Source organism: Eublepharis macularius, chromosome 8 (assembly GCF_028583425.1).
Source record: "Eublepharis macularius isolate TG4126 chromosome 8, MPM_Emac_v1.0, whole genome shotgun sequence".
NCBI lineage: Eukaryota > Metazoa > Chordata > Lepidosauria > Squamata > Eublepharidae > Eublepharis > Eublepharis macularius.
Window position 1 is genome coordinate 66048457 of NC_072797.1, and position 25146 is coordinate 66073602.

General features: G+C 40.6%; 1 protein-coding gene across 1 annotated transcript in view; it reads left to right on the forward strand.

Annotated features, from left to right (window-relative positions):
• Window positions 1–25146, forward strand: part of FER (FER tyrosine kinase) — a 245382-nt gene that overhangs the window by 108084 nt on the left and 112152 nt on the right. The window contains exons 15-17 of the mRNA XM_054986263.1: window positions 8218–8274; window positions 8641–8756; window positions 11787–11881. Coding sequence (XP_054842238.1) covers window positions 8218–8274; window positions 8641–8756; window positions 11787–11881 — 268 coding nt within the window. The remainder of the gene's footprint in view (window positions 1–8217; window positions 8275–8640; window positions 8757–11786; window positions 11882–25146) is intronic.

The window sequence follows — 25146 nt, forward strand, 5'->3', positions numbered from 1 at the left end:
ACATGATCCATGTTTCATGGAGAGAAGAAGAGGGAAGAGAAGGCTCAAATGAATTTGGGGGTGCATGGATGAGTCCAGAAAACACACACACACACACACACCCCTACCTACCTACCTCCCTGTAGGTAAAAATATTCCTTGATGACCTGGCGAGCGCTGGATGGGAAAAGCTACCAGGTTTGCTGAATAGCTTTGATTAGGGTGAATGGGTGGGGGGAAGTATAGCAGGGTGTTGATGGGATTAGACAAGGGTTTTCTTAGGTAACCTCATTATCTTTGCATCTCTCCGGGGTGTGGAGGGACTGTCAGTCAGTCTGCTGCCTCTGAATCATGTTCTGGTAATTTTCCAGGCTCCTGCCCCGTTGTCATTCACTCTGCCTAGCTGGGCTTATGACATACGAGGAAGGGAGTTTATGATATTTATATGCATAAACTGCCTTCTAAGCATGAGAAGGGGCCTGACTGTTAAAAAAGGCACTTCCCTCCCACTTATGCTTGAAAAAGGGTGGGAAACTGAGGGGCATACTGGGAGTGGTATAGCTCTGGAAGTTTCTCTTGCAGCAGGCCTCTGTATGCTCAGTACCCACATATGACTGCATTGGAGACCACTTGAATATCAGCTGCAGGTGAGTGCAGTCAAATTTTCTGCATAGCCACAAGCTTTGCCACAGCATTGAGTACTCACTACAGTGCCTGTTCTTATTTGTTATCCTGTCCAATCTTATCCTTTTTCAAGTTTTGTTTGCTTTCCTAATGATTAATTTCCTTTTAATTGCCTGCATGTTCTTTCATAATAAGAATTTGTCACAGAACAGATGGAAGAATAAATTGCTTGACTAATGATGGACTATTATTTGTGTTTCTCTGTCAGCTTGAAGGTGGTGAAAAAGAAGGCTGACATCAGTACATGTACAAGCTCATTCTTAGTTCTGGGATTCAGATGATGCTTTGTAGTCAAACTAAGGGTTTTAAAACTATATTTTGCAAAACTAGATTAGGTAAAGGAAGTGCTGCTTCTTGGGGTTGGGGGAGAAGAACACCTTGTCGTGGATTGCATAGTTACTCTGATTAATTTCTAGTAGAGTTGATTGAAGAAAGGATATTGGGATAGATCCAGCAGTTTATGTACTGAAGGCTTGCAGAGCTTTCCTCTCCATTCATGCTGCTGCTTCTTAACTTTGGAAAGATGATTCCATGTGGAGGACCAGCTATATAGATCCGTGGGCTGAAGTGATGAGGGATAATGGGATGAAATTGACCCTCTCCTTCAGAAGAACTATACTATTCTTGTGGAAGAGGAAGGGAAAATAATTTCATCCTCTTGTCCTTCCTCACTCCATCCCTAAATCATGCACCTATTCTTCCATGTAGCTCTTGTGTTCCTAACAGTGAGCCCTCCAGAGGTTGGAAGGGGCTGCAGGAACAAAGAAGAACACAGGGAAAAAATTGCATTCTGTTCCCAAAGTGGTACGATACACACCAGTATTGTGTGGTCTTAGAAAAATAAATGCACTTACAAAAAAAGTCTACTGTAACTTTGTGTGCTTGAAATCAACCTGTGCTTATAAAATAAGTCTTTTCATAGACGAGCATCATATTCAGGACCACTCATGGATAATAGAATTAATTTATCGACCATTTAAGAAGCATTCAGTTACTGATGGCTTGTAAAACTGACCTTAACAAAACAACAGAATTTGCATGTACATGTCACATAGATTTTTTAAAGTTCCCATAAGAACATATTACTAAGGTAGCAGGTGAAATTTTGATTAATCATTTGGCACTGAAAAGTTTGCTGGAGCTGAAGATTCTGGCATGTAACAAATGTGTAAAGCTTGAATAATAGAGCCATCTAACTGAAATACTTGCATTAGGAAGAAAAGCACAGGTAATTATTAATGTACTAATATAAATAGAGGTAACAGCCTCTGACAGCTGCATTGATTGCATTTTATAGACCCATTTTGTTTAATTGTACCTCTGAAGGGTTCTACATCAGATATATTCTTCATAAACAAGCTTTTGAAACTTAATGTCATCAGGATTTTTAAAAAGTCATTTACTGATGGTTTAAAATATGGAAACGTATGAAAATCCATTACTTTTATTTTAGCATTTTTTGCTGCTTGCATTTTTTATGTCCCATCGAAGAGATCATTAGGTTACTGTTCTAAGATGTTGCTGGAAAGCATCCTGTTTTCTTTTTGGCTTTGGAGCGCCATTCAGCATGATGAAGCAGGACATATACTGAACAGTTACTATAATGGACAATGCAGTTGATGGCATCTATCTTCAGACACATTACTGGAAAGCAAAGATACGCTATTGTTTAGTGCCGAAATAGTACAAACAATACTGTGGGTTACTTCTATAAACTGAAGATGTTCATAGAAAGGATATATTTCCTGTTTTCTCTGTACAGCCTCCCTGCAAATCACAGAAGACTCTTTTTGAGGCTCAGAGGACCTTCTGAACAAAATGCCTTGCTCTTACAAGAGGGAGAAGGATTTCCTGTTGATCCCCCTTCTTCCTGCAACCCCCACCCCCCACCCCACATGGTAATTTTGTTTAAGAAGGTCCCTCCAACTCTCAACAGCAGCCTTTAGGGGCTCATGGGAGCTGTTGGGGAGAACAGGGAATATACATCATCTTCTTCCTTCTCTAGTCCTGTTTTGGTGGGGAATCTGGTGATCTTTGACTGAAGGAGGCTTGGGTGTGTGTGTGGGAGGGGGGGGAGTCCAGAAAGAACTAGAATTGTTAAAATAATGTGTTAAGAAACAATGGGAATTAGCTTCACAAAATGATTTATATCTTTCTGCATATCTTGTTCAAGTCCCCAAGTTCAACACCACAACGTGCATTCATCTATCTCCATTGCAACAGCAAAAAATAGAGATTTTAAGCCTGAGTAGTCAACCTGACTCAGTCCATCAGAGTTGAAAAGTGGTCCTGTAGCCCACTCCACAGGAACGGCTGGGGCAGAAGGCCTAGGCTGAGAAGGTGAAGTGCTAGACTAGCTGATCACAACCTCTCTCTAAATCCAGAGCAGAGTGCTGAGAGTAGTAATTCCTTGCAGGATCCTGGGCAACAGGTAACATAACCTCAGGAGCTCCAGCACCTGTCCCAGTTACCTCCCACCCTATTTAAGCTAAGCATTAGGCAGGCTGCCTTGCTAGATGAGCTGGTCTACCAGGCACAAGCCTTTTGTTATCAGTTCCAGTCCCAGATTCAAGGGCCTAGTGTCAGTTGAGGTAACTAGATAAGTCCTAACTCCAGAATGCAGGACAGGTACTGTGGGAACAAATAGCTGTATACTTTTTTCCTTTTTTAATTAATTGCATGGTAAGTACTGAAATACATATGCATCAACTGCTAAGAAAACCTGAAGAACTGCCGTGTGTTCCTCCTTATTGGTAACTAGTATTAATTACTAATATTTTTCTGTTTGAAGGGCTACCTTACAGGTTCTGCACATATGTAATAAAAAGTCCCCATCAAATACAAGAGCATAAAATCTGTTTTGGACATGTGATACTAGGCAGTGTTACATTGCAGTGACATAAGTTTCTGCTAGTAATCTGTATGTCTAATTCTGACTGTAGCTCAAAAATCTGCACAATGGAGCCAGATGAGCTAGGAGGAGAATATTTCTACAGATTGGGGAGGTTTAGATTTTCAATAAAAGTTTAAAGCTTTATTTTATTTAAAGGAAGTGATAAAATCAAATAAAGGAAGGGATAAAATCAAATAAAAATGTTTTATGCACAGCCATTGTATAAGCACACGCTAGGTTTTCCAGGTCCCCCTGTCCTCCTGGCGGGAGGAGGAGAAGCTGTGATAGCTGCAAGGGGAAGAGGGAACATGAAGGTAGTCTGGGAAGGAAAACCAGTGGGGGAATGGAATTCTCTCCCCCCATGGATCTTTGCAGGTGATCTGCTTGTAGCAATATACACATATGTTGTTAACATTATTGGTTGTGTTCTTTGAGTTGGAAGCTACTTTCTGCTTTCCCTGTGTACCACTCTTAAAACTCTACAAAACCAGTTTGAACACAGGCAATATGAGGAGAGAGAAAAAATGGATGTAGGTGGTTGTTAGCTCTGCAGCTCTGCCTCACAATCTCTTAAATGTTGTTTCTCCAGCTTAAAATTACTAATCTTATATATCCTCCTGCTTGTCCATTAGGGCCCACCTCATGTAATCAGCTAGGAATCAGTTGCATTCAGTATGTATTCTTTCTGCTTGAGAGTCCTTGCTGTATTTCTCAGATAACTGAGTAGAGGGCATATGCTCCTCTTTTCTACAGTGCCAATCACATCAGGTTTATTGAAATGTCTTTGAAATTGACTGTACTGATTTACACTCTGTAATCTGCCTTGAGTCTCAGTGAGAAAGGTGAGAAATGTAAATAAATTCAGATTTTAAAAAAGACAGCAACTTCAGTGTCATAATCATCTCTATGATTATATAACACTACACCATGCAGATGTTAGTCACACCATCTCCCTGCCCAATCTAAAACTGTATACAGGAAGGATCCCCAATCTTTTTGAGCCTGTGGGCATTTTTGGAATTTTGACGCAGTGTGGCGGGTGCAGCCATAAAATGGAACCATAAAGTGCAGCTGCCAACACAGATCCTTGTGCTGTGTTGGCAGCTGTTGCCAAAGCAATGTTTTTAAAAATCTGCACAGCCTATCAAATTTCCAATAGCTAATCAGATGCCTTGCTGGGCAGAACCCCCACCTGGCTCCACTCACTTTCTAAAAACATTTGGCAGGCACCAGGGAAGGTGTCAGTGGGCACCATAGCACCCATGGGCACCATGTTTGGGACCCCTGGCTTAGAGTATCCCCATAGCATTGGCTGTGGCAGAACAAACCTGCTGCCTCACCCAGCTGTTACCCAACACAAGGTCCTGAATTAATTTTGTTCTAATAATTACTGACCCAGCATTTAATGGTATTAGGTCTAAAGATGGTAGGAAATCAGCTTAGATCTCCAGGTTTGAAGTTCATACCTGAAGGGGGATTGACATCAACTAGCTTTCCATCACTTCCCTCAAACAGAACTAATCTCAGAACCACTCTGCAAGGTTTTCATGTCACACTCTGCTTGACATAGCTTCTCCACCAGAATAAAACTAGAATAAAAGATTGAAAGCAAAACTCAATCATTAGTCAACAGAGGAAAGTATTCTATCCTTTCGACCCTCTCATTGTGTAAGTTTCAGGTGTGTAGCTGTACTAGTCTGCTGTAGAAAAGCAGGATTCAAGTCCAGTAGCAGCTTAGAGGCCAACTAGATTTCCAAGGTGTAAGCTTTCAAGAAGGAAGCTTTGAGACTCAAAAAGCTCACACCCTGGAAATCTTGTTGGTCTCTAAGGTGCTAATGAACTCAAATCTTACTTATGGTATAAGTTGTTGCTGAGCAAATTTGCCGTTTACTTTTCGCACTGAGAGTGGATAATTCAGTCAGTTCCTTTTCCTGGCTAGGGCCAAAAGTCCAAAGAAAACCATCACCCTCCCCCCCTTCCAGTTGACCAGTTGTCACCTTTTTTCCACCTCAAGTGTTGAAAGCAGAAGTCATTGTTCTTCAGAGACAACACCATTGGGTTTTACCCAGGCATTAAAAAAAAATAATCCTTGTTATTTGTAGAAGGATCCTTTAAACAGAGTGCAAAACTGTCTGCTGAAGATTACTTGACCTTGATATATCTCAGTAGTAATAAGAAAGGGAGAGGATGATGATTGGTGTTTCTCTTAATTAAAGGGGTAACATGTCCCGAAACTTTAAAGCCATGAAACTCAAGAATGTTGGTATAAAATAAAAAAATGCAATAGGTTTCTTATTGAAACTAATCTTATTTTACTGCTTTAGCAAAATAAAATTAAACTTTTCATTCTTAGAATATAAAATTGCAGCCTTTGACATTTATTAGATTTAAAGTATAAATGCCTTTGTTTTCTTTAAGTACTTTCAAATACACCCAATAATAAAGATAGAAAATGTGATGCAAAGAGCTGCATCCTCTGCTACCTTAGCATGTATATCATAGCTTTTTGCCATCTGAGAGGTAGGAGAAAATAAAAGATGAAATTAAAAGAACACAGAATTTGTAGTATACAAGAGTACATATTATTTGGATAGAAACACATAAGTCATCAGAGGCCTAGCAGCTTATTCGGATATCAAGTCTGACTTTGTAACATTGAAACCATTAAACTCTTGAGTAGTGTATTATTGTCATATACATTGTATATTAAATCAGTCAAATTTAAACAAATGCCATCTTTGAGCATATGCTGTGTATTTCTAAAGTATACATAAGAATTAGTATCTAAAGATGTACATTATCTTACCTAAAATCTTCATACTACACATTGAGTGAATAAAATTTGTCTTAATGGACATAAGAGCATTCACAGGATTTCTGAAATATGCGCAGGAATTATCATTATCTAATGCTATAAATTATCTTACGTAAAAACGTTCATAGTACATTGAATGAATGTTAAAATCTTATCAAGCATTTTATGTGTTACAAATGAAAATATTTCAGTGGAGTCCCCCTTCCCAATTTCCAATTTTCCACTTGTAAAAATTGGGGAGGATCCTCAGAGGGGAAAAACCACTCTCAGTTTTTCTGGTTTTTGTTCTGGGTCTTCATACCTCTACTCTTAATTCCTTCATTTTGGTGCTGTTTGCAACGTCTTAATGTACTGTTATGTTCTTCCTGTTCTGGGATGGGCAGAAGAGAGGGCCCTCCTTAGATTTGCAAGCACAGTACATTGTGGACTGCCTGATGATCACCGCACTCTGCCTCAGCAGTGAGAACGAATGAGGATAAAAGGCAGATGGCTTGTCAGTGTCACAGCTTCCTTCCTGCTGTTTGAATATTTTTTGAAAAAACAAATTATCTTTGTTAATAGAGGATCTTACTGATAATTAAGTCTTGAAGATTTTAAATTAAGGCTCTGGTGCTACCCAGAAAAACTCATCCATTGTTCTTAAGCAGGAGAGGTGTAATCTTTGGATCTATTTGGTGTGCAAATTCAGCTCATTGTGAAAACCTCATTTTCCCCTGTGATGTAGTGCTGAGAGGTTGCAAAATGCATTTTAAAACAGGCACCCATTTCTGTCAAGGGAGAACCTATTCTTATGAAGGATGGGAAATCCCATTCCCTCCCCCACCCAAATCTCCCACAGCTTGGCTCTGCTGTTCCCACACCTTTGCCAGCTCTGCTTCCTACCATACTTCTTTGGTTCTGCTACCCCTCCCTCATCTAGCTCCTTAGCCACCTTTCTCACCAAACCAAACTTCCTTTGGGTTTGCAAGAAACTTCTAATTCTGCTTGTTCTGTTTTGCATATTTTTGGGTCTACACAGGGGCTGCCCTTGACTATTGATGTTGGCAGTCTTTCTCTAGTGTTTGGATCCTTCTGCCAGCATATCGAGCCTTGCTCTGGTGGAAGAGGCATGTTGCACTGGCAAGAGTATCCTTGTATTGGAGGAAAACTCCGCTGTTAGCAAAATGAAACCTTTAGATTAAGCTCTGTAGATTTTTGGGTGGGGTGGGGGTAACCATTGTGTGCCCACCTGTTGTCAAATACCAAGAAAAAAAAGATAGTTATGCAAGGCAGTATTAATTAGTAACAGTTTTAGAAAAGAGATTTAACCAAATTCAGTGTGTCATGGAATAGTAAATATTATTGATTTAAATTGTGTGTTCTGTAACAATGTTACACCACTAGTCATTAATACAGCACTGTAATGCCTGTATTATGTATGTCAAATAGTCGCTAATACATAGCTTAGTTCATCTGCATAATAAAAACTATTTTTTTACATTGTGTTGAGGAACTGTCATTTTGCTGGCTCAAGTCAACAGCTGATTTTATTGCAAAATGATTTGCCTTGGTTTTGCTGAAATGTATGTTTTGAACCAGCAGTGTGCAGATGAAAAAGCATGTCTACTTTGTATGTGTGTTACACCAAGTCCGTATGGTAGGGATTTGCCACAACAGAATCTCAATATTCTGTTATGCAGAAACACCTTAAAATTTGTTTTATAGCTGCTTTGAGTTATAAGTTCTTAGCATGTTATTGATTGAATGGCCCAACTGCAGCATACCTATAGATATGTCCCTAGTAGCTCAAATATATGGTATAGGAAATGTCTTTTTATGGATTAAACAGTTATTTTTCTTTCTTCAGGATAAGAAATGGATTCTCAGTCATGAAGATGTCACACTGGGAGAATTGTTGGGCAAAGTAAGTAACTAACTGATTTACATGAGAGAGAAAATATTAAACCTTAGAGGCCAAAGTAAACCAGCGATCCAGCAGGGCACTTCTTATGTTTTCATGTTTATCTCATTCTACACTGTGAGCTCAATAAAGCTCTCAACAAAACATGAGGGCGGTTTGGCAGGGATGTTTCTAATTGCCAACCCATTTATAACTTGATTAATTCAGCTGTTACTATTGTTTGTCTTGGAACTTACATGTTAACTTGTAAGAATATTGTTACACAGTGTGCTTGTGTGTAAAGCTTTGTTATATTTTCTGTATTGTAAAACTTTATTTTGCTAAGAATAGTACTATTTGTTTATTAACTGTTAATATTCGCAATTTCAGGGTAATTTTGGTGAAGTGTACAAGGGAACACTAAAAGATAAAACTCCTGTTGCTGTGAAAACCTGTAAAGAAGACCTTCCTCAAGAGCTGAAAATAAAGTTTTTATCAGAGGCCAGGTGAGTAGTGATAAAATTCTTCAATTCCATTAGATACTTAATAGTGCAATCCTAAGCAGACTTACACCCTTTTCAGTCTATTGAAGTCAGTGGGCTTAGAAGGGTATAACTCTTCTTAGGATTGCACTCAAAATGTGCATGTAAATTGTAAATGGGTTTCACTTTAGATTAGTCAATGAACTGATTTTGTCTGCTTGGGCTGCAGCTCATGACGTGAGTTCGATCCTGGTGGCAGCTGGGTTCAGGTAGTCGGCTCAAGGTTGACTCAGCCTTCCATCCTTCCGAGGTTGGTAAAATGAGTACCCAGTTTCCTGGGGGTAAAGTGTAGATGACTGGGGAAGGCAATGGCAAACCACCCCGTAAAAAGTCTGCCAAGAAAACATTGTGATGCGACGTCCCCCCATGGGTCAGTAATGACTCGGTGCTTGCACAGGGGACTACCTTTACCTATTGCTTTAGTAACTACCTAAAATTACTCTTTTTCCTTGCTAAACTTCTGCAGTTAAAAACTTCTTACTGAGACTTTATTAAAGATATCTCAAAACATGTTATTTTAACAGGCTTTAATGTCTCTCTAGTCTATACCAAGCTATATGTATATATATTTTATTTATGGCCTAGTGTTGTATAATGGCAAGGAATTTGTACTTGTCTTTCTAAGATACACATATATACACACAGAGGAAAACTTGGGCTCATATTCCCAATAACTTGTGAAGTTGTTTAACAGAACATATCTCATGAGGTGTCTGTGGAGATAAATGTGAGTTCTTGTTTGAATGACTTAGAGTTAAAGCATTCCCATGCTGAAGAAAACTTGAGAAAGAAGTATGTTTGACCTGTAGAAAGGTTGGCTGAATGTTTCCAATTCCTTTTAGCCTCTTTCTTCTTTAAAATCTTTGGTATTTCTTCAGTTATTGTGCCCTTGCTGAACTTTCTGCAAAGGGCATGCAGAAGACAATGTAGAAATTACATATACATCCAAGCACAGTGGAAATTTATCAGAACTTGGAATTTTTTTGTGGATTAGAACCCAGTTTATTAGGTATAAGAAGAGTTCCTTCAGTTTGTGTGTGTATATAAAATCACAAACAGATAGCTTTAGAGAAGAATATTGAGAGACAGTCTGTGTGAGCCAAGTAGACAGTTGGCCAAAAGAGAACAGGGGATGTTCTTCAGTCTATAATAACAAAGGAGGCCATTTTGGCTAGAACTTCAGATCACACAATGCACTTGATTGGCAATAATGTTAGAACAGACCAATGAAAATTGTGTACTGCATAATTAATTGATGCAATTAGCTGCTATAAGAAGTTGTATCCATTGGTTTAGAAAACCACTTCATGGAGATGAAGAGGTCCATCAGTTGCTATTAGTTGTAAGCTAAATAGAATCCCTATGTTCAGACGTAGTGTAACTCTGAGTGGCCATTGCTATAGGCAACTGTAGGGAAGGACTGTTGAGATTCCATGCTGTTAGGGAGGGACATCACTCAGTTTCTCGGCGTTGAAGCAGTGTATGCTGAGAGATATATTTTCTTTTTGAACTGAGACCTAATGCTGAAAGCAGCCTTGGGCTAAGCCCTGGTAAAATCTTAATGCAGATAATGTTCTTAATTCCAGAGACAAATTCTAGAAGGGTGGCAATATTAGTCTGTTGTAGCAAAACCAAAAGTGAATTTTGTGCCACCTTAAAATGTAATAAATTTATTATAGTTTCATGACTAGAGCCTATTTCGTTCGATGCATGAATTGAATCTTCAGTCAGCTAATAAAGTTACATACTGTGAACATTGAAGTTTAAAAGGCTCAAGCAATAAAGTTTTATATTTCTCTGCATACTCAACAGTATAAGATAAGTTTAGTGACCATTCTCAACAGCAGCAATGATGCTTAAGACATTTCAGTCTGTTATACAATCCTCATTCAACAGTTATTTATTCAGCAGTTTTCTATGCTACAATAAATCTTTTAGTCTGCGTAGTACCATAAAGCTCCTTTTTATTTATAAGGAAAGAAAACAATTATAACACCCATTAAAATCCATTCTGTTGTGAAGCTGTGATTCCTTGTAGACCTCCACTACAGACTGCACTCCTCAGATGCTTGGCGTTTTATTTGTCTCGTTAAAAGACCTTGTTCTTACATGAGCAGAAGATACCTAACACTGGTGAAATGTGCTCCATATCAAAGGACTGCTTTCACAATAGAAAGCAAACAATGCTTAGGATCCTTCCTTCCTTCCTTAAAATTTTATATCACCTCTCCAGAGAACCTAGTGGAGGCAGCCAACAAAGTAAAATATCATAAAAACGTAAAATACATTAGCAGTTGTTAATTTAAAAGCTAAACTGACCATGAAGACAATAGAATAAAATTTTAAGCTGAACATTTTAAATTGAGTATCAAAATAGTTCATATTATTAAAAAAATGGTGAAAGATCAACCTTTTAATTAAAAGCCTGGGTAAAAAAGATGGTGTTGACCCAGCTCCTAAAGGAGAGTAGGGTTGGTACCAGGGAAATCTGAAAAAGTCTAGTCTCTGGTCACTCACCACCTACCACAACTTGAAGATGGGAGCCCAGTAAGCTGGGCTTATGGGGGAAGACCTTAGCAGGCTGGCTAATGGGAGGAAGTGGTCCTTCAAATACCATTTAATGTTAAATAAATTTAAAATAAAATTATGTCTTAGGAAACTGTGAACAAGTTTCTACAAACCCATGAATCTATATTGTAGTGTTTAGGAACTAATAGGGAAAAGGGGGACAAAAAATAATACAGTACTTGGGATGGACAGGTCCTGCTTGCCTTCCACCAGTTTTTATGTGCTTCAACTATTCATATGTGGTAGGTTATAAGAAATAACAGAAATGGCATTTTCAATCATAATCTTATTAGGGGAATGTGTTTTCAGTTGTAAATATTTTTAATGGTTTAAATGTATTATTCATACTGACGTGATATTTTTGTTGTATAAATCAAAGTGGTTATATAACATACTAATGTAGTGAAAACTTTGCACCCTTTGCAGAATACTCAAACAGTACGACCATCCAAATATTGTAAAACTTATAGGAGTTTGCACTCAAAGGCAGCCGATTTATATCGTTATGGAGCTTGTTCCAGGTATTATGCTTATTTACTTAATTGTTTACAATGTATTTTAAAGCCCAGTTGGATATTTAGTTGTATTCTTACTTGCTTGGATGTGCACCTTATGTCTTTCATACACATCGTTTCTGTCATAATTGTCATAGTTTTTATCATAACTAAGGCTCTTCTGCTTCTATTCAGAATGGAAGGGGTTTTTTTGCCAGCAGGTGGAGACAGTATCAAAGTGATGGAGCCTAGGCTTTTTGTTTATTAAATCTGTCCATATCATGGGAATATATGCAACCTCTGCTGTTCCACATCTGTCTATTTGTTGATTGTATAGGAGGAGAGAAAAAACATGCCCAAAGATGTCTTCCTAAATTATATTATTATAGCATGACATAACATATTGTTATAATACATAAGTAAATAGTAATAATTAACTTGTGAATGAAAGGAATAGGAAGGTTCTTGGTATGGTCTAGACTGTGTGCCCCCTCCATGCATAAATGTGAGATAGCTTAATTACCCTTTGCAAAATTGTTTTTGTTTTACGAGGCACACCTGGGTAGATATTTTTACAGAGGGACAAAGTCTATTGCTTTTTTTCTTGTAATAATTATTGAAGCACATGTCCCTTTCGCAAACAAAATTGAGATTCATAGAGAGAGCAAACTATTAAGCTGTAGAGAATGGGTTTTATTGTCAAGCAAGGAACTTGGGCTTGTTTGCTAAATATTCTGGGGAAAAGAAACAGGGAACGGAAAAGAAATCAATTTACAAGATGAATATTTCACATAGTCCCAGTTTGTACATACAGTACCAATGTCGCTTATGGAAAACAAGCTCCTCTGTGGGAATGCATCAACTTCTGGGAGCTAGAGGTAGATCATGATGACTCTAAAATGCATGAACAGCTTTTTCTATTCCTCAGCTTTCTCGTGAAAATATGTCTGCCAATCTAGCAAAAAGATTTGAATAACTAATAAAAGCATGCAGGAGAGTGTGAGTGCTAATGACCTTGTCATTTACTATCTGTCTATACTGTGTCATTTCCTATCTGTCTATACTGTCTATGCCTGTGGCAATGAAACCTCTGATGCTGACTGGCTGACCTAGTGTGGTGGCATGGATTGTTCAGTTCCTGGGGGAAATGAAGTTTGCAGTCCACCTCCTCTGAGGAGAAGTTATCAGTTTAGCTAGCTTAAAACTTCTCATAGAGATTGGCTGAATGATGGAAGAGGTTCCAAAATGTGGAGGGAGTTAGGGAAAGGGAACTCAGAAGCCTTGAGACATAAGGGAACAAAATGAGGAAAGAGCTGAGAGAAATCTAAAAGATGGGCAAAGGGCTTGAAGAAAAGGGCAGAAAAAGGGCAGAGAAGACAGGGAATTGAGGCGCAAGAACCCATAAAAGGACAATCTGACTTAATCTGGCAAAGCTCTGGGGCAGGCTATGGAAAGTGAAGGAGGGAGACAAGAATGTTCGGGAGGTTGGTCAAGCGTCTGAATGATAAAAGGAAGTAACTGTTAAATATAGACTTGGACAATTAATGATCTCTGCCATCATTGTAGTTTTGTGACTTGAAAGCTATAAGAGGCATTGAAAGCCATAAAATTGGGAGGGGGAGAATTTCACATACTGTTTGAACTAATTCTTTAGCTCTAACCTTTGTTCATCTACGGTCTTCCTGTGCAGTCCCACATGGGACTGCGCACGCGCAGGCCTGCCGATACCGGAGATTTTTATAGCTCTAAACCACTAGGGGGCGCTCCAGCCTCCAATCGCGCATGCGCGGCCGCTTTCCCGCCGAAACGGCTCCTAGGAGGCGGAGCGCCCCTCACATACCCTCAGTTTCTCTTTCGCCGCCGATCGTTGAGGTTCTTGCTCTTCCTTCGTCGCGATGGCTGAGACGGCCTTGTTCAAGCGTTGTGAGACCTGTAACCGCAAGATGACAAGGTCGGATGGCCATTCTATTTGTCTTTACTGTCTTGGAGAAACGCACAATGTTCAGGCGTGTAAACATTGCCGTGCGTTTACCTCCAAGGCTCGGGCCGAGCGGGCGGATCGTTTGCATGCCTCCCTCTGGCAGCGGGCAATGTCGGTAGAAGATCCTCCGCCGAAGTCCTCTTCTGCACCGGCTGCGCCTTCCCGTCCTCTCTCGGAGACGTCGGTTACTAGAACTCCGCGTTCCAATCCGTCCCCGAGTCGTTCGGCCCCGGCTCGGAGTTCGTCGGAACCGACAGCTTCGGCTCCGAGAACCGTTCGGAGTCGACCTCCTTCAACTTCGTCGGCGGTCTGTACTCCACCTACCCGTGAGGTCAGCGGTGACAGGGCTACCTCGGGTCCGAAGACGATCCCACCTGCTCCCCGAGAGATATCGGATCCGAGGGCTTCGGATCCGACTTCGAAGTCACCTACCAGAACCGAGCCTGAAAAGAAGAAGAAGAAGCGTAAACATTCCAGCAAGCATGATAGGGCAGTGTTGGAGACCCTGCTTACCTCTTCGTCCTCGGTTCCGACCGGTCCTACCCCGGCTCCGTCGGAGAGACGCGATGAGTCCGCTGTCCGCCCTTCTTCCAAGACTCCTCCGCCGGAGGCGATCCAGGAGGTGGAGGTGGTTCCGATCGACAGGCCCCTTACACCATCGGGTCGGCCTCGATCGACGTCGTTTGAATCGGGCTCGATTCGTTCCACTGGGAGCCGACAAGCCCGCTCCTTTGACCGGAGTTCCCGCCGCTCTTATCGAAGCCGGTCTAGAGGTAGTCGGGGCCGGGACGATCCAGGTACCCGCTCTTATACTAGAGAAGACTCATACTTCTCGGACCACCGTTATCGGAGGATCTCTCTGTCGCCGTCACCCAGAGCCGGTTCCTATGCTGGTCGTGATTATACACCCCGTCCCTCGGAGGTGGTGTCTCCTCGGAGCCGAGCTCGGTACAGTGAATCCCCGTTGTCGGACTCTCCGGAGAGAGAAATTGGGCCCTCGGAGGAGGCTTCCCCAACCGATGATTTCCGAGCCTATAATGAGCTTCTTCAGAGAATGGCCAAGGCTCTGGATTTGGAGGTCACGTCGACTGAATCCAAATTTACCGACAAGATTCTACAGCATATCTATTCGGGGTCTACTCCCTCGATTGCTTTCCCCCTTATTGAAGGGTTTGCTGATATGTGGAAAAAACTTCAGTCGAGACCGGCATCAGCTACCGCTACTAACAGAAAGGTGGAGAGCCTTTACAAGACCAAGGACGATGTGCATTCCTTTCTAGCAGTGCATCCACCTCCGTCGTCACTTGTGACTGAGGAAATGCAGGCTCGTTCTCGCCAGGGTTCCTCTTCAGCTCCAGCTGACAAGGACAGCAGAAAGATTGACAGTATGGGTAGAAAGCTGTATACCTCTGCCACGTTTGGCATTAAGGTGGCTAATTATGCAGCCATGATGTCGGCATACCAACTGTTTTTGTGGAAAAAGGTGGCTTCCTTCCTTCCTAAGATTCCTGAGGAGCAGCGTACTCTCCTTAGGGTCATACAAGAAGAGGCTGTCCGTTTGTCCAGGCATCAAATCAATGCTGGCAGGAGTATGGCGGACACAGCTGCCAGATCTCTTCTCTCCTCTGTGGTCTTGCGCAGGTACGCATGGCTTCGTACAACTGCCCTCCCTGCTGAGACGAGAAATAAGGTGGAGGATTTGCCGTTCGAAGGCACCACGCTGTTCTCGGAAAAGACCGATGAATATCTTTCGAAGAAGAGAACCGACCGCCTGACGGCTCGTTCGTATGGGGTACTACATCAGGCCCCACAGCAATCCTCTCGTCCGTATTACCGTTCCTTCCAGCGTGGCAGACAACATCGTTATCAGCCCTACCAGGGGTACGCGTACCAGCCACACCGACCCTACCAGAGCCCGCAGGCTTCCTTCCCTAGACGGAGGCAGGGCCAGCGTCCTAGGACTGGCTCTCAGCAACATCAACCTAAAGATCAGAGCCAATCACAAAAACAGTTCTGACAATCACAGGGACCTGATCCCTTTTTTGGGGACAGGCTTAGCGCTTTCTGGAGTTCCTGGAATTTGATCTGTTCTGATGTTTGGGTTCTTTCCATAATACAGTTTGGTTATAAAGTTGAATTTGTTGGTTTACCCTACCTGTGTCTCCCTGTTTTTTCTTCGGATGTTCCGCGGTCAGAAATCTTGGGAGAACTCTCAGCTCTTTTACATAAAGGAGCGATTGAGGAGATTCCTGCAGAGTCAGCTGGGTTGGGCTTCTACTCCAACCTGTTCCTAGTGGAGAAAAAAGATGGGGGGCTTAGGCCTATCCTGGACCTCCGGGGCCTAAACAAATTTGTACGGATCCGAAAATTTAAGATGGTCACATTGCAGATGGTTTTGACTTTGCTGCCCCCTTTCTCTTGGTTTGCAGTCCTTGATTTAAAGGACGCCTACTTTCATATTTCTATTTTCCCAGACCATAGAAAATTTTTGCGTTTTACCTATGACCATCGTGTTTTCCAATACAGGGTCTTGCCCTTTGGTTTAGCCACTGCCCCCAGAGTATTCACTAAATGTATGGCAGTGGTAGTAGCCCACCTGCGTCTTCAGGGCTGTTGCATTTTTCCGTACCTGGATGACTGGCTTCTAGTGGGTCAGTCTGAGGCGGATGTGTCCAATCAGGTGGCTCTCACCCTAGACTTATGTCTCCGTTTGGGTCTTTTTGTTAATCAAAAAAAGTCTAAGCTGACTCCTGTTCGCTCCATTCAGTTCATAGGGGTGATTTTGGACGGCGTGCGTAATGCGGGTTTCTTGCCTGAAGAGCGCGCCTCTAAGATTAAGAAGCTCATTTCCACCCTTAAGAGGTGTCGTTTTCAGTCTGCTAAGTTTGTTCAGACTTTGTTGGGTTGCATGGCTTCTACGACTGCAGTGGTCCCTTTGGCCAGGCTGTTTATGCGACCTCTCCAATTATGGTTTAATTCAGTTTTTTCCCCGAGTAGTGATTCCCAGAATAGGAGATTGTCAGTCCCTAGACGGGTGGTATCTGCTTTGGACTGGTGGTTAGAGGACTCTAACCTATTTGGAGGGGTGAAATTTGGGCATCGCCAAACCCATTTATCTGTCACGACCGATGCTTCTTTATTTGGTTGGGGGGCTCACTGTGACGGAGCTTATGCTCATGGGTTATGGTCTGGGTCAGAACGTAGGGAGCACATTAATGTCCTTGAATTAAGGGCAATTTTTTATGCTCTGATCTCCTTTTCAGATGCGGTCCAGAACAAGTCCGTCCAAGTCCTGACAGACAACACGACGGCGATGTTCTATGTCAACAAGCAAGGGGGCACGGCGTCTGTGGCACTATGCACCGAAGCGATGAGGCTTTGGCAGTGGGCTATAGACCATGCTGTGTGGTTGCATGCTGTTCACATCCCGGGAGTAGAGAACTCTATGGCGGATCAGTTGAGCAGGATAAAAGGGGACAACCACGAGTGGTCCCTTCAGGACATGTATCTTGCTCCGATTTTTTCCAGGTGGGGGGATCCGGAGCTGGACCTGTTTGCGACAGCAGAGAATCGCAAGGCCCCATGTTTTTGCTCCAGGGGAGGCGTAGGCCTAGGGTCACGTGGGGACGCATTTCAACTAAGTTGGTCAGGTCCCCTGTGTTATGCCTTCCCCCCATTCCCGCTGCTAGCCAGGGTGCTCAGCAAGATCCAGAGGGACGGGGCGACAGTCATCCTGGTGGCCCCGTTTTGGCCGAGGCAACCCTGGTTTCACTCCCTCCTGAGTTTGCAGACTCAGTCCATCAGTCTCCCAGTAGTTCCAGACCTTCTGTCCTGCGAGGGGGTGTTTCACCACAACATCGGGAAACTCAGACTGACAGCGTGGCTGATCAGGCCGGGGGTTCCTTTTCTTCAGCAGTAAAGCACGTCTTGCTTAACGCTAGACGTCTGTCTACGAGACAGTCCTATGCTTTGAAGTGGGACAAATTTTCAGCCTGGTGTCGACAGCGAGCCTTGGACCCTTTTTTGGCTCCTCTCTCTGACATATTGGAGTTTTTGTGGGAAGTTAAACAGAAAGGCCTGTCTAATAGTTCAGTTAAGGTTTATTTAGCAGCTATTTCGGCTTTCCATCCTCCTATTGATAAGAAATCTGTGTTCTCCCACTACTCTGCACGTTTGTTTTTACGAGGGTTGAATAATTTGTTTCCCCCCATTCGGGCTCTGATCCCACAATGGTCATTGCCTTTAGTTTTGGCTCGCCTAATGTCCAAACCGTTCGAGCCGTTGGCCTCGTGCCCGTTACGTTTTTTATCCATGAAAGTAGCCTTTTTAGTTGCAGCCACCTCGGCCAGAAGAGTGGGGGAGTTGGCGGCTTTATCTTGCGAACCGCCTTATCTAAAGTTACACCCTGAGAAGGTTGTTCTTCGTACCAAAGTAGAGTTCTTACCTAAGGTGGTGTCTCGTTTTCATCTGTCCCAGGAGCTGATACTGCCAGTTTTCTTTCCAGTTCAGAACTCGGAGGCAGAGAAAGCTCTTCATTCTTTGGACGTCCGCAGAGCTATCCTGTTTTATTTAGATAGGGTTAAGTCTTTTAGGCTTGATTCTAACTTATTTGTTTGTTTTGCGGGGCAGAATAAGGGGAAACGGGCTACGTCCCAGACCATCTCGAGATGGGTGGTCCAGACTATTTTGACTTGTTATTCTACTGCTAACTTACCTTGCCCCTTGGAGGTGCGTGCCCATTCCACCAGGTCCCAGGCGTCGTCTGCGGCTCTTCTCAGAGGTGTTCCTCTTCACGACATCTGTAGAGCGGCAACGTGGGCCTCGGCGGATACCTTCGTGAAACATTATGCGCTGGACATCCTGGATAGAAAGGAGACAGCGGTGGGCACAGCGGTTCTCCATTCCATCTTTGTGTGATGCTTTGGCGTCACCTCCACCCAGGTATTAAGCTTTGTAATCTTCCCATGTGGGACTGCACAGGAAGACCGTAGATGAAAAACAGGTTTTACTTACCATAACTGTTGTTCATCTAGGTCTTCCGTGCAGGCACACATGCCCTCCCTCCTTCCCCGCTAACTCTCTTGGTACTTACCTTGCAGGGGGCGGCGAAAGAGGAACTGAGGGTATGTGAGGGGCGCTCCGCCTCCTAGGAGCCGTTTCGGCGGGAAAGCGGCCGCGCATGCGCGATTGGAGGCTGGAGCGCCCCCTAGTGGTTTAGAGCTATAAAAATCTCCGGTATCGGCAGGCCTGCGCGTGCGCAGTCCCATGTGTGCCTGCACGGAAGACCTAGATGAACAACAGTTATGGTAAGTAAAACCTGTTTATCTCAGTACCGGAGCAGATGTAGCATAGTGGCTAAAAGAATGAGATGTAATCCAGAACGTCTCTCATTCAAATTGCCCTGCTACCATGACCTTTCTAGGTAGCATTAGTCAAACTACTCTCTCATTCTCAGCCCCAATATGGGCATAAAATTGACACTCTGGTTGTAAGGATGAGAGAGCCAGTGCCAGTGTATCTGATCTGGAAAACTCAGGTTTGAATCCCTGCTCTGCCACAGAAGCTCACTAGGTGACCTTGGACCAATCACACACTCTCAGCCTAACTTACCTCACAGGGTTGTTGTGAGGATAAAATGGAGAAGAGGAGAATGATGTAAACCACTTTGTGTCCCCATTGGGGAGAAAAGAAGGGCGTAAATTATGTAAATAAATAAAAATAAAATAAATGATTACATAATATATCTTCTTGTGAATAATTTACAGTGTATAATTATGTAAGTGATATAAATGCCAACTATTAATTATGATTTTATATTCATGAGTTGCTTCAATTCTCATATTCTATGAACTAAAAGAACTCTGAATACTTATGAGGTCACTCATACTTCACAAACATAGAAATTGTAAGTAAGAGCTGCTATCTTAAATTCCATATAATGTGAACAGTATGAATGTCATGCTTATGTGCAACATAGCCTTCATACAACTACACTTAAACACACACACACACCACCCTTCAGGACTACTTAATACCACACTCAGAGAGGCTTACAAAGTGTGTTGTTGTTATCCTCACGACAATCACCCTGTGAGGTTGATGGGGCTGAAAGAGCTCTGAGAAGCTGTGACTGACCCAAGGTCACCCAGCTGGCTTCAAGAGGAGGAGTGAGGAATCAAACCCGGTTCTCCAGATTAGAGTCCTGCCACTCTTGACCACTACACCAAACTGGCAAACTGTTCTTGTTAAACATTTATTTAAAGTCACCAAGTTCAGCATTGTTCCCTCAACCTGCAGAGAAAAAAACCCAAGCTTAAAAGAACAGTTGTTAGACACATGCAGGCTAAAAGCTGATAGAGGATTGGCTAGCTGTGTGAACCAGAAATCATCTGTTAAACAAATACAGTTCTCTCTGCTGCTACCATAAATGTGGGTTGAGTGGTGGAACAACATTGTGTCTTCTGCCCGTAATACATACTCTGCTGTTTCACTACAGGTGCTGTAATGGCCATCTGTAGTATAAACATGCCAGTATCTTGAGACGGCCCAGGAATGGTGTTGTTAGGTGGGTGCTTTTCTGGCCCTGGGAAGGTGTTTACTAATTGCATTGGGTTGATTAAGGCCATTTCCACAAACGTTGAGTAATGCACTTCCAATGCACTTTTGCAATCCTTTTGAAGTGGATTTTTTGTTCCACACATGGAAATCGTTTCAAATGTTCACTAAAGAGTATTGAAAGTGGATTATCCAACGTGTGTGGAAGCAGCCTAAGTCTACCACTTACAGCTATAAGCAGAGTTATCTTTCGTTATTTTCAGCCCTTAAGGGAGGGAAGTATAAGCATCAAGTTTTGCTTATCATTAGGCCTGGCAAACATGACTCAACAGGCTAAGTTAGTATAAATGGTAGTATAATACTGAAGAGGGAGCCATGTGAGTTGGAGGGATTCACACAACAATTTAGAGTGTTTTTTCCTATATTATGATGTGCTCAAAATATTATATCTGTCATAAGTAAAAAAGACATTTTTTTTCTACAGAGGCTAGGGAAGCGCGATTGGAATAGTAGGGGTCTTCTTACTGCATTATTTAAGAACCTATATTTTTAAGCTATTTCTTTGCTTATGATTAGGAACAAATGACACACTATAGTTCTTAATTTATTGCTTTTAAATATGTACGGTTTTTGTAATGTTAATATGAATTGCTAAATCCTTATTATCCATAAATCCCTACTAAATCACTAGCTTGTTTTTTTATGTCAGCATATAGTAATAAAATTTATGCCTGTGTGCTTTTTATGGCCTTAATATTTCAAAGCTTACTCCTTTCGATTTTAACTTTCAAATTACTGCTGATACAGCATTAGGCATTTTTGGATACTTCAAAATGGCATAGCATAATGCTTTACATTTGGTTGGTCTAATGTTTCATTTGGTGCCTAATATTCCAAAACAAACGAGAATGGGAGAATGTAAGCTGACCACTTATCACATTGAAGATACTTTAATAATATGAAATATGGGGCCTTTTAATTTGCGCTTTACATAACTACAAAGTATGTTAGCAGAGTACAGAAGAAACCAGAGTGATATTTTTATCATTTAGTTATGGCTAGGCTATTAGATTTTACTAATATCTATTTTTCTTTTGAGAACAGACTGGCTAAAAAATACTTCAATGGAAGTGCTCTTTTATTACACAAAACCAAAATTATTGTAGTTTAATACAAATTATTTCTGCTGTGAGGAAGAAAAATAGAAGTCTGAAAAAAATTGTAGAAATGTTTACGTTAAATTTAGACATTCTTATGTCTGTACACGTCCCATCTGCTTATGCTGGAGTTCTTTTACCAATAGTTCTGCTCAGTATTTCACCTAATTAAACCCAGCATCAAGATCTAGCAATGCTCTTCAAGAAATCATCTTTACCTCTCATGTACATCTTCTTACAAATAGCTCACAGGTTCTACTGCTGTGTTTCTCTTTGTGGAGATACTTTTTCCCCTTAGAAGCTTTGCAAGTTAGAAGAGGGAAGGTGCCTTCAACCTTTTTTGACATTCACAGGAACACACTTACTTGCCCCCTCTTCCCTTAGAATCCTATTTACTGTCAGTCTATTGATAATTCTGATGGTTTTCTTTTTTGTTTGTTTTTAACCTTTGGACCTTTAATTCAGCTTCTCCTTACATTATCTCAAACTTTTACCTCAGGAGAGCTCTAGTCAGAACTAATACTGCTTTTATTTCCACACATACAGAACTTCAGGTATTGTTCTGGATGACTCTGGTTAGGTCTGATTCAGATATAGGCATGCACTTAAGAAACCCTAAGTGTCTAGTTAGCTTTCCTATATCAAATAATTTAAGCCCTGGCAAGAGGTACATCACAAATAATGTTTTAGGTTCATTACTGGGTATAGTACGCAACTAATTCTATCACAGAATCACTGCTTTCATTCTATGCCTTCATTAATAAAACATGATTATTCAGCATTCTTAATATTGGCTCAATCAACAAAAAATCATACCATCTGTTATACCAGCTACATAGATCATTAAAGGAGAGCAATTACATAAGTCCAGAAAGATATCCAAAGATAAGCAGGTCACAGTCAAGGAGCCCCTTCTACGAAGAAGCTCCTGTTCAATTCTGCATCATGCTTATGGGGTTTTAAAACCATCTCCTAACAACAACCCACTGTCCTGCTTCAAAGGGCACACGTTCTTGGCTAAATATCTTATAACTTCAAATGCCAGACAAGGTTATCCATATTTGAAACATCTTCTTAAAGTATATAAAACTTTCTTTTTAATTTTTTTTTATTTTTATTAAAACAAAAAGGAAGTACAGGAAAAAAAGAAGGGGAAGGGGACATACAAGACAAATATAAAGCTATGTGCTACAAGAATTATTCAAATACAGAGTATAAAAATCATAACCTTTGACGATATCAAGATAATAATAAAAATAACAATTAAGTCTTATTAGTATATTTTCCCCACATATACTACACATACAAAGTTCAAACCTATTTCTGCTCATTATTTTGATAATAAAAAACTCATTTCATTATTCGTTATTACTTTGACTTATCCTTTCCAATTTTTTAACAATGACAGTTATTAACAACAATGCTTATTACTTAATATAACTAATTGTCACACTAATTGCAACTAATTTAATAATATTGGTATAAAATACTATTAAAGATTGTAACCTATTTCTACTCCTTATCTTAAAAGATGAGAAAAGAAAAATCCTTATTTCCCCACTGTTTATCGTTACCTTTTACTTATATTTAACATAACAATATTAACTTTTTACCAATATTTCAATATTATACAGTCTATTCTACCAAATATCTTTATATAACTAATTCTCTTATAATCAAATTATAAAATGTGTCAATATGCAGTCATTTTCAGATTTACAGGACTAAAATATCTTATAAGTTTTATCCATTATAATCAAAATATTTCCCCCATTTCTCTTCAAATTCTTTAATAGGCCTTCTATTTATGTAGAAGGCCTATCATCAATTTTGCCATCACTGCGTATTCTGACATTTTGTCCTTCCAATTCTCTGGTTGGACATTCTCCTTCTTTCCATTTGCTCGCCATTACCACCCTTGCTACTGTCAACAGATACCGGAATAGTTCATGTAGTTTTCTATCAATATTATCTGGTATTATTTCCAACAACATAGTCTGAAGTTTCATAAAAAAATTAATTTTCAAAATCTTCTGAATCTCCATATGTATGCCTTTCCAGAATTTTTTACTTTTTTACATGTCCACCACATATGACGAAAGGAACCATCTACATCCTTACACTTCCAACATAACCCTACATATTTCTTATCCATTTTTTCAATGTCTTTTGGTGTAATATACCATCGAAAGAACATCTTGTACCAGTTTTCTCTTAGTATTGACTTGCTGTGAATTTTATGCCCTTGGTCCATAAGTTTTCCCACTGTTTAAATGTTATTCCTTCTGCAAACTTTTGCATCTGTTTTATCATACAGGTTTTAACTTGTTCTATTTCTGTGTCATATTGAAGTAAAAGTTTATCAATTTGGCCCAATATGTGATTCTTATTCCGTGTAACTGTCCTCTCAAAATCAGTAAGATCCCTCAATTGGTTTCTGTAATCCTTGAGAGCTTCCTTTAATCTGTAGATTGTCTGAAGATGTATCAGCCATTGTATTTTCTTTCCTTTGTCACAAATTGCCATGATTTTATCTTTCCTTGAGAGTTAATCATATCTTGATCAGTTATAAAGTCATTCAGTTTCCTCTGATTCTTATCACAGAAGGCATTTTGGAGACATTGGTGATGTTGGAGGGCTTATCCTCATTCTTACCAAGTCCCAGATTTGAATCAAGCTTTCTCTTATCACATGACTTTTATGTAATGTCCTTGTTCTTCTCTTCACCCAAAGATAATTATGTAACCCTTCTGGTAAATTAGCCACTTCCAATTGCATTAATCTGTCCTTTGGGTTTTTAATTCAAGCTATGATCCAAATGAGGCTGGCTGCTGTAAAGTATAAAGATATTCAGCATTGCCAGTCCTCCTCTTCTTTTGCCATCTTGTAGTGTCTTAAATCTTACTCATGGCTTTTTGCCATTCCAAATAAATAGATTTATCTGTCTTTGCCAGCTTTGAAGTTTCTTGTCTTTTATACTGATTGGTAGTGTTTGAAATAAAAAATTGATTTTTGGTAAAATGTTCATTTTTATTGATTCCTATTCAAGAAGGTTTTAACTTTGACTACCTTTCAAAGTCTTTGAATCTTCTTCCATAACACTTCATAATTATCTTTAAATAATGTTTCCTTTTGAGCTGTTATATTTATGCCCAAATATTTCACTGAGTTTGCTGCAATTTCACATCCCGATAGTTCTTCAATTTTGTTTTCTTCTTGCCTAGTTAAAAATTTAGGGATTATTTTAGTTTTTTTCCTATTAACTTTAAACCCTGAAAAATTTCTGAAACTCGCAAGATGTTCCATAATGTGTTGTAATGTCTCATGTGGGTTTTTACTTTATAAACTATTTAATGTAAAGTGCTCTGTGCTCTTATTGCACAATGCAAACAAGTTAATAAACATCACATTTCAATATAGTTTACAGTAATAGTTACAACCAATTCACAAAGTTATAATCCTCTTATATATGTCACTTGTCACAATAACATTCAAATAAATATGCAACCATAAACATGTAAGTAATATCAATTTGCAGAGGAGAGCGACGAGGATGATCAGGGGTCTGGAGACTGAACCCTGCGAGGAAAGGCTGAGGG